The 14,461-nt window shown below is 37.7% G+C and overlaps 1 protein-coding gene across 3 annotated transcripts in view; it reads left to right on the forward strand.

The window, feature by feature from the left end:
- The first annotated feature begins 2,276 nt into the window (after nt 1–2,276).
- Nucleotides 2,277–14,461, forward strand: part of LOC133857102 (diacylglycerol kinase 2) — a 13,199-nt gene continuing 1,014 nt past the window's right edge. Inside the window, exons 1-8 of one of the 3 annotated variants that reach the window (XM_062292230.1) lie at nt 2,283–2,444; nt 2,666–2,731; nt 2,917–4,124; nt 4,937–5,312; nt 5,394–5,470; nt 9,175–9,294; nt 9,378–9,542; nt 13,962–14,099. In XM_062292230.1, coding sequence (XP_062148214.1) covers nt 3,000–4,124; nt 4,937–5,312; nt 5,394–5,470; nt 9,175–9,294; nt 9,378–9,542; nt 13,962–14,099 — 2,001 coding nt within the window. In that variant the 5' untranslated portion in view covers nt 2,283–2,444; nt 2,666–2,731; nt 2,917–2,999. Of the gene's footprint in view, nt 2,445–2,665; nt 2,732–2,916; nt 4,125–4,936; nt 5,313–5,393; nt 5,471–9,174; nt 9,295–9,377; nt 9,543–13,961; nt 14,100–14,461 lie in introns of all 3 variants that reach the window. The other 2 variants (XM_062292229.1, XM_062292227.1) reach the window with 2 other exon arrangements.

The raw sequence follows: 14,461 nt of genomic DNA on the forward strand, positions 1-14,461 counted from the left end.
CATCGCAAGAAACCTGTGGCTCTGATACCATGTAAAAGTCCATGAGCCTTACTCACTCTCAAAAGACGCCTTGAGAGAGAAGCGGACACCATGGCTTATAAAGTGCCCAGGTGAAGGAAATCTTAGCGATGTGGGACACTTTAACACTGACCGTCTCTTCAAACACCAAAAATAATAACCCTAGAAATCCAATACTTCAAATATCTCTATGTGTGATTGATCATCTTTCAACAAAAACACACCAAAACAGAGAGTCCTCTAATCCAACAAAACCTTACAATCCCACACGAAATCATTCAGACCTACAAATGCCCATTTGATCAGATCCAAGAAAAGAGAAATGGGTCACCAGAATTTGCCTACATCAAAGCGAAGCCCTTGGCAATGGCGGCTCTTGGACCTCGTCTCCGCGGCGTTCTTCGGCTTGGTCTTCTTCTTCTTCCTCCTTGTTTTCATGCCCCTCGGAGACTTGCTTGCCGCATCGGGCAGCCAGTCGCTCCTTGTATCCACCGCTGATCTGCTCCAATGACAGTGCCTCATGGCGTTGCTTGAGCTCGAGACCCAGCCCACTACTGTGGAGGCCTGCCCAGCTTGAGAATGAATGTGGAGGTGCCTTGGTGTCGGTGTTTGTTTGGGAATTGAGAATTTATTGTTATATTGATCTAGGGGTTGAATTTTAGATAGTTAAGGTAGTATGTCGGAGATTATTAGCTTTGATTTGTTTCTATTTTATAAGGTTAGTTTTTTGTATTTTGATATGCTTTGTATTGGGTGTTAAGGGTCTTTGGTAGATAGCTGGTTACTGGTTGTATGTTATGGTTAAGATGCTGAAAGTAGTTTTGTTCAAGTTTTCATTCAGTGTTTTGTACTTGTGTTTCTTTCTATAAAATTTCATTAATCCAAAACAAATAAAAAACTTTGATCAATTTTACCACATCATAGATTAATTTGTCACTAGAATAAGAAATAAATGGCTGTTTGAGAAAAAAATGACCATTGAAAAATTTGCGTTAAAAAATGACCGTTTTAATAAAATGACGGTTGACAAATATAACCGTTTGTGTTTTAGGGTAGTAAAAGATCATATCTCGTCTAGATAATATAGAATTAAGAATAAATAATCGGATGTATGGTGCCTATTAAAATTCATTAGCTAAACTAGATAAACTGAGTTTTGGTTAATTATTCTAAATTGAGATATACGTAAGCCATTGGGTGTACTTTTAGTATTATGGATATTATTTTGTTTCTTGGTCATTGTAGTTAGACTAAACTGTGTTTTGCTGCATGCGGAGTAAATGGAGTGAAAGAAGAAAAAGAAGGAAAGAGAAAAGGAAAATCAATATTTTAATTAATGGAGTAGTAGATCTAGAGAAAAATAAAGAATGGAATGTAGAATATTTTTCAAAAGTAATTCTTCAACATAGAAAAAGTGGAGTGATTTTTTAAAATTGAAGAAAATTTTGAAGATCTGGATGCGAATAATCTAACCAATCATCCATTGGGCGGTCGACTTTATGAATTCCTCTCCAGTCTTCCACGGCAATGGGACACCGAAAACATAAATCTCTCTTCCAATTGCTTCTTCACTTTTGCCAGTTGACCCAAAGTATAGCGGTGAATGTTATTGTCTGACTACAAAAATCAACTTGTAGACATGATGAAGAAATCCCATATAAAAATCAGAGTCCACTGGAACAAGCGAGTAGCTTCAAGTTGCTTGGCGTGACGCTCACTCTCACAGAGTCCCACCCCCAATCATGAATAATTTTCTTCCACCTCTACTAGCTTCTAAGAAAAATGGATTGGATGCCTTGGACTCTTCATCAATATTCCTAATTCCTTAATCCCAAGAGGTTGGTTGGTCCAATGAAGGTCCTAGATTTGGGAGTATTCTTATCCGGTCAAAATGATCAGTGTTTCTTTTTGGTACAAACAATTTTTTAAAGTCACGCCATATCATTAATCTTATTTGCCTTAGGGAATTATTTATTTTTTTAAATTTTGAATAATAAAAAAAAAAACAGACCGTCTCTAGATTCAGAATCTGGACACGGAACGTGCCGACATGTAGGAATCTCTGAAGCAAAGCAAGATATGAAAGAGCGACATAGCGCACACGGAGACACGGATATGGACCCCACATTCCTAGGGTCCTACGGCCGTTCCAAAAGGCAAGCCGCGTTTGTTGCGCAGGGAAAGTCCCGCCCTTTTCCCTCTTCATTCTATTTTATAATTTTATTTTAGTATTCTTTATTGCTTATATATTTTTAACATTAACCACAGACGGGCATATCGAAGCAGCGGGAGGCTCTTTCTCTCTCTCTCTCTCTCTCTCTCTCTCTCTCTCTTCGCATCTGAGGATTTTCTTCCATTCAAAGCGAAAATCCTCTCTCCCAAACACAAACGCAATCGCATTCTGAATTCTAGGTATTCTTCTCGAGGTATTATTCATTCTTGATTGATTCCTTCTATTCATTTTCATTTTTATAGATATATTATATTGTTTAATTTGTCAGATCTGAATTTCCAGGGATCAGATACTTTATTATATAGAATTTGATTCCTGTGATGTTATTCATCTGCTAGTGCCCTCATATGTGAATATTTGGTTTAATTGCTTGCGAAAACTAGCATTGAATTTTCGTGCTTGATTTTGATGCAGCTAATTCTGGCTTACGTTATTCAATTTTCCAAGAAACAAAATTGAAAAAGTAAAAAGAGGTTTAAGGTGGTCCAAACTTTAGCTCATATCTTGGATGTTAAGTAAAGGAAAGCATTGATTGCCAGGCCTCATATTCTTTTGTGCAGTAACAATATTTATAAATTCTGAGGCCCTGTTGTTTGATGTGCTTTCTCTTTCTATGTGTTGTTGTATGTTTTTTCTCATGAATTGTATTGTTTTCATATGATCAGCTTTTGTATGCACAATCTGCTTGGAGCTGGATACCATCAAATCTGTCAGCTGCGAAACAAAACTGAAATTGACAGGCTCCCTCATGATTTATTTGGGCAATTCACTTGTACGGTTGCTGACCAGCTCCGATGCCTACTATCCATTTGTGTTTGGATGTCTTGTCACTGGATCATTTGGGCTTCTGGCTGTTATATATGCATTTCTCAAGTGGCAAAAAAGGACGTCTCTAAAATGGTTTAAAGCTGCTGCGACAGCAAAGAAAAATTTTTGGAAGAATCTGAAAGTCCCCCTATCACATCATATGTGGATGGAAGATTTTGCTTATGGTGAAGAGCCATCCATGTGCTGTGTTTGCTTGTCTTCCTTGGTGTCTCCTCAAAATTTAGGTACAAAAGCTTCATCACTTACTCCTGTCCATCGTTGCTCTGTCTGTGGTGTAGCAGCTCATTTTAATTGTTCTCAGTTTGCAGCAAAGGATTGTAAGTGTGTGGCACAAGCCGGTCTTAACCATGTTCGACACCACTGGTCAGAAAGATGGGTTAATATGGATGATAATCCTGATGTGTTTGCTTTCTGTTTTTACTGTGATGAACCATGTGGTGTTCCTTTTCTTGATGCATCTCCTACATGGCATTGCCTATGGTGTCAGCGCCTCATTCATGTCAAATGTCATGCAAAAATGGAGAAAGAATCTGGTGATGTTTGTGATCTGGGTTCTCTTAAAAGGACTATTCTTTCTCCACTCCGCGTGAAGGAAGTTGATGAAGCAAACAGTGGAGTTGGCATGCTAACTTCTATAACAAAGGAAATTATATCTTCTTCTGTTCGTGGTCAGATTAAAAGAAGGAACCACGGCAGCAAACATGGAAGCAGTCGTTCTGTTAATAGTAAGTTGCAAGATGCCTCAGTGCCTGATACAGTTGTGGATTATGTGTTTAATGGCCTTGCTGATTTGAAGAGATCCAGTGTTGATTTGAATATTGATTACAAAAAGAAGGATGGCAAAGCACTCAGTGTAAAGGGCATCCATAATGGGTTAAGACAAAGAAAAAACGGAACTGCCACCTATTGTCAAATCAAGAAATATGCACTGGTTGATTTGCCGCAAGATGCAAGACCTCTTTTGGTATTTATAAATGCCAGGAGTGGAGGTCAAGATGGGCCTACTCTTCGGAGGAGACTGAACATGCTATTAAACCCTGTGCAGGTGATTTTTGAGCTCTTTAGTAGCTATCAATCTTGTTACGGTTTATGTGAAACAATGACTTTTGTCGAAAATACCTAGGCCTGGCTGTATTATATTCTTGCTAATTGCTGTTGCGCATTACACGTTATAGCAAATTGGCTCTTTCCGCTTGTTGAAGACCCATTTTGGGTCCACAACTCCCCTGTTTGCTCTCCAACAATTACAGCACGATCATAAGAAGTGCAAAATTCTTTATTCTTTACCCTGCATATGCTTAAATGCAGTTTAATTCTTGCTACAAAGCTATGTGAGGATGACTAGTAGGTTCCCAGAAATAACTCAATCGATTTTCTCAATATATGGTAAACTGTTTTGTCCGCATGTAAATGATTCTTTGGCTCCACTGACTTCTTTTTGGATTAAAGTTGTTAACTAAACAAATAATTTGGTCCCATCACTACTTCCTCCTATGCATCTCATCTTGTGAATGCTAACTGTCTCATTGGACAGTTTAGTGGTACCAAGAAGCCTCTGTTAGGGTATGAATATAGCCATATCATTCTATGATTTGTAGTGGGTGATCCTAAATGAATCTATTACCATAAAAATGGTCTGATTTTTTTTTGTCTTATTCATAAATTTCAATATTGAGTCATTTCCTCGTAAGGAGACCTGTAAGAAAACAATAGCCTAAAAATATAGAAATTGTTACTCATTTACTGTCATCACAATCTCTCTCTCTCTCTCTCTCTCTCTTCTCTATGAATTGTCTTTGATTAAATATTATGATAATGTGATTAGGATATTTGGCTGAGTTCTGTTCCCATTTGCAGATTTTTGAATTGAGTGCTTCTCAGGGCCCTGAGGTGGGTTTAGATTTGTTCAGTAATGTACAATATTTTAAGGTTTTGGTCTGTGGTGGAGATGGCACCGTTTCATGGGTCCTTGATGCGATCGAGAAGCACAATTTTGAATCACCTCCACCTGTTGCTATTCTTCCACTTGGTACAGGAAATGATTTGTCAAGGGTACTGCAGTGGGGAAGAGGTTTTTCTACGGTTGATGGACAAGGTGGCTTGACCACACATTTGCAGAACATTAATCATGCTGCAGTTACAATGCTAGATCGCTGGAAAGTAAATATTAGAGAAGAAAATCCCGAAGGCAATTTTAATAAAGTGCAATCCAAGTTCATGATGAACTATTTAGGTATTTCTCTGAAGTTCACTATTTTTAGTGCTTGTTTCTTGGATCTTTCTGACCACCCCCACTTTTTTTTTTTTTTTCTAGGTATTGGATGTGATGCGAAGGTTGCATATGAATTTCATGTTACTCGGGAGATAAATCCAGAAAAGTTCTGTAGTCAGGTAGTTATAGTTCTTTCTGTTCATCCTATTTATGTTAAATATTTAATTTATTGAATTTTCTGCTTATTCGACCTACACTTTTAAAGATCTATACATTACATGCTATAAGGCTAAAAGATATCTCTAGTTAATGTATTCTTCTTGGACTGGGACGCTAGTGTGGCTGGTGTGTCTTGCCTATTGAACTTGTTTTTTATGAATCTTGGCTGCAACCAGGAATGACTCGACAATAAGTGCGACATGTATCAATTGCAATACATGTTTGACTTTAAGAATAAAACCTGTTTGCTTCTCTTTTTTTTTTTTTTTTTTTTTTTAAAAAAAGAAAAAGAAAAAGTAAATCAATCTCATTAGAAAGCGCAAAGAGGTGCAACTTAAGTACACATAAAGTATACAAGAGAGACTTCCAATTAGGGAGAGAAAGAAGAGAAGTCCAAAAATTCAGTAAAACTAGAGAAGTGTGGACTATTGAACGCCGCTATCCAAGCATAAAGGGATTTGAACATAATGGTCTTTAGCTTTGCCACTAAAATCTCCCAATCTTCAAAGCTTATCACGTTCCACTCTTTCCAAATGCATTGCATTAAGCACAAATGGGCCATTCTCCAATCTTCTTAAATGGTACAGCTTCCCAACTGACCTCTCTAGCTAGCCAACAACTCCACCACCCTTCTGGGGCCCTCTAGACACCAAAAAGACAAAATCAAAATCCATAACTCTCACACCACTTTAGTGTAGAAGAAGATGACCTATGGTCTCCACACTCCTCTTGCACATACAACACTAATCCACCACTATGGCGTTCCTCTTCCTTAGGTTATCCAAAGTTATGATCTTCCTTGACACTGTCGTCTACACAAAGAATGCCACTCTCGAAGGTGCCTTTTATTTTTTTTGATAAATAAAGTATATTTAAAAAAAAAAACGTAGAGGAGCGCAATCCAAAGTACACATAATGTATACACGATACCCCTAATTTAATGAGAAAGAAGAATACAAATCTAAAAAATCAGAATAAGAACACTCAGACATAAACTGAAGCGTCACTCTCTACATAAAACAAGGTTTGTATCACCAACTTCTTCAAGTTAATAGAACCAATCTCATAATCTTCAAAACTGCGCCCATTTCGTTCCTTTCATAGACACCACATCAAACACAATGGAGTCATTCTCTAAATTGGCACCAACAACCGGTTGTCCCTTTGCCCCCCTCCAACTTGCCAACATCTCTCTATCACTGATCGCAGCATAACCCACACAACATCAAATAGCTGCAATATCGTACTCCACAATTCTGTAGCAACCATATAATGTAGGAACAAATGATCAATGGACTCTCCACAAGTCTTACACATATAGCACCACTCCATCACAATAATATTCCTCTTGCGTAAATTATCAAAAGTTAGAATTTTTCCTAAAGTCGTCAAATATTTTTCCAAGGAAAATGGGAGCCAAAGCACATGATAGAAAGATATTACTTCAAACGTCCGCCTTTTAGAGCGGATCCAACAAATTTTATCCTCGATGCCTTGTCTTAATCTAAAAGAGTACAAATGATCAAAGAACGAAGTGACCAAGTCCACCTCCCAATCATGCACTGATCTAGTAAATGATATATTCCACTGAAGATTGCCATTAGAAAACTGCACAAGATCTGCCACCCAAGCCTCCTTACAGCGAGCAATATTGAACAATTATGGAAAAGTCGCCTACAAGGAATGGTCCCCGCACCACAAATCATGGCAAAACCTAATCTTAGCGTCTCCCACCTCATATTTGAAAAATCCAGAAAAAAACTCCCTGCCTCCTAATGTTTTTCCACACCCACACTCCGAAGGGCCCCACTACCTCATTGGAACACCAACCTTCTCTCATGCCATCATATTTGGTTTCCACCACCGATCTCCACAAAGCCTCCCTCTTCGTAGCATAACGCCACAACCATTTTCTCAAGAGAGCTCTATTAAACTGAATCAGGTTTGTAGCCCCCAAACTAGGGGAACAAATTTTCGACCAACTGGTTAAATGGAACTTGAACTTGTCACCAACTCCACCCCACAAAAAATCCCTATGAAGTTTCTCAATCTAGTTAGAAACACCTACGGGGATGGGAAAAGGGAGAAATAATAAGTAGGCAAATTGGAGATAGTGCTTTTAATAAGTGTCAACTTACTACCCTTAGACAACTAAAGCATCTTCCTACCAGCCAAATGACATTCCATTTTTTCAACAATACCATCCCATGATTTAGCCTTATACGAAGCTCCCAAAGGAAGACCTAAATATTTCATTAGCAAAGAGGCCACCCTACAACCAAGGGTACAAGTCAAACCTCCTACATCATCCACATCGCCAATGGGGACTAATTCTGATTTGGATACGTTAATCTTCAACCCTGAAATCGCTGCAAAACATACAAAGAGATAAAGCAGATGAAAGAGATGATCATGATTTGTCTCACAAAAGATCAAGGTATCATTTGCACATAAAAGATGAGACACTAGATGATCATCATTATGTCTCGACCCAACCGAAAAACCTGATAAGAGCCCCTATTCATTGTGGTAGACATCATCCTACTCAAATCCTCATTGACAACCACAAACAACAGAGGAGATAAAGGATTCCTTTGTCTTAGGCCACGAGAATTGCAAAAGAAACCAAAGGGAGATCCATTAATAAGAATGGAGAAACGCACCGTAGAAATGTAATGAGCTATCCAAAGCTCTTTAACTCTCTTAAGCCACATCTCCTCAACAAATACAACAAGAATTCCCAATTAACATGATCCCAGGCCTTCTCTAGGTCCAATTTATAGAGCACACCAAGTTTCCTTGATCTAACTTATCAAAAAATTTTGACTATCAAGACATTTATTAGATTAACAAGTCACAGTCTGTTAAGAAGACCCAGACCATGACGAGTGTTGATGTGGGTTTTCTCCGGCAGGGTTTTCTGAAGCCAAGGCCCTCTAGGTCTCGGGGATGTTCATCTCTGGCAGTCCCTCACCCCCAGCAGCTGTCGGAGGTTTCTTCAGCGCAAGTTAGTGACCAGGAAGGTTTTGTGGATGGTCCTTAATTGCATGTAGTGACGGTCGTTTCTCCCTTCTATTTGGGTTGTAGCTCCTCAGGCATTCCCGCCGATAACAAGGATGGGGTGTCGAATGGTGAGGAGGTTGAGGATCCCACCTTGGAGTTTCAGGATGCCAATGAAGATGACCTTCTTCGGATTGTAAAGTTTGTTCGTCCAAATAACAAAGGTAGGAGGGAGGTGTTGAATCTAAATAGCTCTATTAACTACGGCGATGCAAGCGTGTCTTCTCGGCGTGGGAAAGGCAAGGCTCATGTATTGTAGTGTGTATGCTCCATGTGGGTTGAGGGTCTTAGGGTTGAGGGTTTATTTGGGTTTCTTCTTGTGGGCAGTTTTAATTGTTCTTGTGTATACTTTATGTGTACGTAGGGGCGCCTTACGTTTTTTTTTTATAAAATTTATTACTTATCAGAAAAAAAAAAACAGAACAAAAAAACATATATTAGCTACTAGAACTGAAGTGGTTTCAGTTAATCTTTTATTCTTTTTGTTCTTTACTTGTTGGGAGAATGTAAATGATAATTTAAATATAGTTGTTCATAGAGAGGTTTGTATCTTTATTATGCTTTGCATGTATTTGGCATTTGCTGACTAATATTTCACGAACAGTTTGTTAATAAATTACGATATGCCAAAGAAGGTGCCAGGGATATAATGGATAGAACTTGTGCTGATTTACCATGGCGAGTTTGCCTTGAAGTCGACGGGAAAGACATTGACATTCCAAAGGTACACTATTGCCAAATTCAATTTTATTTTATTTTTTTTCTCTTGTTGTAATTGCTGCCTTTCTAATCCTTTTCCCACCCCAGGATTCTGAGGGTTTAATTGTGCTCAACATTGGCAGCTATATGGGTGGAGTAGATCTTTGGCAAAATGACTATGAGCATGATGATGATTTTACTCTGCAGTCCATGCATGATAAATTGCTTGAGGTTGTATGTGTTTGTGGAGCATGGCACCTTGGCAAACTTCAGGTCTGTGATTCTTCTTATATTGTGTGCTTCTCGAAGTAAGCATGTTCTGTTTATTACAGATTCTATATGTGCTTTACAATTACTTTGTTTGTTTGTTTATAATGAATGATGCAATATTAAACATTCTTCTTCATCTAACTTTGCTAGTATATGTATTTAAGGGTGGGTATTGGTTCGGTTCGGTTAACCGATAAGTCGGTTATGTCGGTTAATTCACCGACTTCATTTCGACAACCTATAAAGTGGTGAGTCGGTTAAAAGGTGGTTGGTTAAGTCGGTTAAAAGGCAGTTGGTTAATAATCGGTTAATGAAACAATGTCGTTTTGATTTGATTTGATTTATTTATTTTTTTTAAATGATTAAATGAAACGACGTTGTTTCTATCCAAAGTGCCGGTTTGGTTTGGTTCGGTTCATTGGTTTAAAATTAGCTATACCTACTACCAAACCGAACTGACTTTTGGAATAAAAATTTATACCGACTAGAGAATCGAAATAAGTCGGTAGACTCAGTAGGCGGTCGATGGCGGTAGTTGGATATTTTGCCCACCCCTATATATGTATTTGAATGTCCAAAAATTTTAAACATATTTTCTAGTTATTTGATTATCCCCCCCCCCCCCCCCCCCAAAAAAAAAAAAAAAAAAAAAAAAAAAAAAAAACTCCCATTCTCTCTCTCTCTCTCCCACACACCACGATACCCACCACACGCACTTTCTGAAAGGTTTTGACAATTTCAAGTAAGCATATTGCTTGTATAGCAAACAAAAACACATTGACTTTTGCTTTTTGCTATCTCTGTCTTCAAGCCCCCCTCGGTCCTCCCCAAATTTTTTATTTCTTTATGAGCTGATGAGAGGTAGATCACTAGTCATGCAAAAAAGAAAAGCTTGAATAATTTTCTTTTTTGGGAAAATTATAATTTAACCTCCCAAACTACCAGTCGTTTCATGGATAGCCCCCAACTATCAACGCTTGAACTCTGCCCCCAAACAGAAACACCTTGACTTTGGCCTTTTGCTATCTTTGTTTTCAACCCCCCCTCGGCCCCCCCCCCCAAATTTTTATTTCTTTATGTGCTGATGAGAGATCAAAGATCACTAGTCATGCAAAAAAGAAAAAGCTGAATAATTTTCTTTTTTTGGGAAAATTACAATTTAGCCTCCCAAACAACCAGCCGTTTCACGGATAGCCCCCCAACTAGCAATGCTTGCACTCTGGCCCCCCAAACTACCAATGCCTTTGAAAAAAGCCTATTTTGGCAAAATATGCCCAGAATACCCTTGCCACGTGTCATTTTTCAATAAAAAAATAAAAAAAATTTTAAAATTTTAAAAAAAACTAAAAAACAATTTTTTATTTTATTTTTTATAAAAAATAAAGAAAATTGGTATTTGGGGGTGGCTACCACCACTTGGGGAGGTGGCCGCCTGCGAGCCACCCCCAGGGCCTGGATTTTGTAGTGGCCCGAAAGTCACCCCCAGGGGTCCGAGGGTGGCTGCGCGGCCACCCCAAAACACCCACTTTCTATTTTTTTTTAAAGAAAAATAAAAAATAAAAAATAAATTTTAGTTTTTTTTTTTTTTTTTTTCAATTTTTTAGTTTTTGTTTTTAATTATTATTTTTTAAAAATTTAAAATTTATTATTTTTAATTGGAAAATGACACGTGGTAGGGATATTATGGGCATATTTCGCCATAATGGGTATTTTTCAAACGTTTTGGTAATTTGGGGAGTCAGAGTCCAAGCGTTGGTAGTTCGGGGGACCACTCGTAAAACAGCTGGTAGTTTGGGGAGTTAAATTGTAATTTTTCATTTCTTTTTCTTTTGAAAGAGATTTAGATGTAGTATGTACCTTTGGACAACAATTAGTAACTATCTAATTAAAGGCAGAGCTAGGGAGGATGATGAGGATGAGGGTTCTGTCTCGAATCTGAAGGGGTTGATGGAGCGGAAATTTTTTGGAATGCTCTATTTACTTCAAAGCTAGAGGCAACAGTTCTAGCCGGGGTAAAGGCAGGGCTAGTTTGCGGGCTTAGGGCTTCTTTGTGTGGTTAGGGTGCCTTGTTGTTTTTTCCTTTGTTGGATATTTCTTTTTGTTTGTCTTTTCTAGTGTTCCGTGTGTATAATTCCTGTGTACGTAGGGGTGATATTTTCTTAATTACCTATCAAAAAAAGAAAAAATAGTAACCATCCAGTTAATGCCATACGATAAGAATTGTGCATGTTGTACCATTTTCAAATGTCTTTTTTTCTTTTTGAGAAGGAAAAAATATCATATTTAGCTCTTAGGGTTTCATCTAATTTGGGTTTAGTCCTTAGGTTTCTAATTTCAAGAATAAGGTCATTAAGTTTTGCCCATGTTTTTAATAGGTCATTCTGTCAATCTACCATAAGAATTTAACAGTTTGCCATCTATCACGTGTTTCATTTAATATGTGGATGTTGACATCATCAGCCCAATATCAATGCCATCTAAATTGCTGCATATTGCAAGCCATCTAAATTCATTGAAGGTCATTTTCAAGTCCAATTGTTTACAATCATCTGGTTATTAAATATTGCTATGAAAAAAAATCTAAATGCCCACCATCTGATGTTGCCTCTCATGGGATACTCTGTACGAGTTCCCATATAAAATCAACAAATGATATTGTTTTATCGCCAGATATTCATAACTTGCTTGAGATAATCTTATTAGAAAGGGTTTCCACCTTGCCATCTTAGATATAATTTTTAAGCAACTCTAGTCTTTCAGCCATAAATTTAGCAAAACACCTTTCCCTTCTTTGTTATTAGAGGTGCTCCAGAAGGAGACCAGAGATTGAGAGGAGCGAAAGAGTGATGAATTTTTTTGTTTGATAAGTAATAAAGTATTATTAAAAAAACGTAAGGCACCCTTAAGTATACAGTGAGTAGACACATGAACAATCAAAGCAGCCCACAAAAAGAAAGAAACCAAACAAACCCTCGAATACCAAAATCCCTCAAACTCGGACCCTCAAGAAGCACTCCCCGCTACAGTATGTGAGCCTTGTCTTTTCTATGCCGAGTGGACACACTTGCATCACTGTAGTTAATGAAGCTTACTAAATTCAAAATCTCCCTCCTACCTTTGGTTTTCGGGCGCGCAACTTTAACTTCTCGAAGAAAGTCCTCTTCAAAGGCATTCAGAATCGCCAAGGACGTATCCTCGTCCTCAATACTATCCAACTCCCAATTCAATGCCATGATGGGAGGAAGAATATCCAAAGGGTAAGGGGAATGTCTATTCTCCCCATCCCAAATCTCATCTCCCTGCTCTCACACAACCACCTCCCCAGAAAGACCAAAACCTACTGACCACTTTTGAGATTGGGACAAATCATTCACCTTGAAATCATCATCCTTTTCAACGGTAGGATGACGCAACCACTCAAGGAGGAGGGAATCCCTACCACCCCATCTTCCTTTACATCTAGAGTCGATGACAACACGACCGACTCTAAAAGCGAGGTATGAGTAAAAACTTTCACAGCGGGCTCGGGTTGAGAAACCCCTGCCGAAGGAAACCCTTTTTCGAATTAGATGGCTTAACAATATCCTTCACAGACACATTTTGTGCAGAGGCATTTTTTGCATCTGGCTATTTGATTTCTCAAATTGATTAGCTTTTCGTACTAACATTTGTTTTGTTTTGTTTTTTTTTTTTTTAAATATACTGCTTGCTTACATGGAATTTACATTAGGTTTTGGTGACATGACATTAATATTAAAGGCTAATGTGGACATTGACGTGTTAAATGAGACACGCGTGATAGATGACAAACTGTTAACTTAAATGGTAAAGGGATAGAAGGACCAATTTGAAACATGAGGGAAACCTAAAGACCTTATTCTCGAAATTAGAAACTTAAGGACTAAATCCAAACTATATAGAAACCTAAGGGCTAAATATGATTTTTCCCTTTTGAGAATGTTATTGTAGTTTTTAAAATGCCAAATTTGGAACGCATTGCATTTATATTTACTATATCTTTGATCATAAGACATGATCAAAAGAGGATGTTTATACAAACACGTGCATGATAAAAAGAAAAAAAAAATTATATGCATCTTATAATAAATAACCATGCTTTACACAAATGCATGGTACCCGGACAATCACCCCCTCATGTAGTTGAATCGCCAACTCCCCTAGCGAGATCTGAAAAATTTGAAGATTTATTTTTTCTTTTCACCTACCCAAATAAAGAGTATGGTCTTTTTGGTTTTTTGTTTTTTACTTATCAGAAAAGAGAGAGATAGCTTTTGCCTTTATATAGGCAGTCAGGATATGGGAATTCATTGCTGAAAATATTTCTGGATATGGGAATTCAAGTATAAAAGAAAAGAATAATTCTGTATGACGATAGTAACACTTGTTTCTTTTTTTGTACAGGTTGGACTTTCCCAAGCTAGAAGACTAGCTCAAGGGACAGTCATAAGAATACATGCTTCCAGTCCCTTCCCAGTTCAAATAGATGGGGAGCCATTCATAAACCAACCTGGCAGCTTAGAAATATCACACCATGGGCAGGTATAATATGCTTTTTATTTTTGATGCTCACATTCTTATGGTTTGCATTGGGATAAATTCTGTGCTATTAGAATTGATATAGCTGAATTAAAAATCATCCAACTAGGTTGAATTTAGAAGAACAGTCTATTTTTGTCCATTTGTTTCTTGTAAAACTGATTTGACAACTGAGAAATGGTCTGCCCGTACTTGCCACAATAACCAAGGGCTCTGACATGTGGTCTGTGGTTGAAAGGCATGGCTTGGTAACTTTGGGTTTGTTTGTCCATCAACATTACATAACAATACTGTTCATGTACTTTTTATTTTTTTATTTATTTTTTATATTTTTTACTACTTATCAATATCAAAATATTTCCACT

The sequence above is a fragment of the Alnus glutinosa genome, chromosome 14, assembly GCF_958979055.1.
Source record: "Alnus glutinosa chromosome 14, dhAlnGlut1.1, whole genome shotgun sequence".
Taxonomy (NCBI): domain Eukaryota; kingdom Viridiplantae; phylum Streptophyta; class Magnoliopsida; order Fagales; family Betulaceae; genus Alnus; species Alnus glutinosa.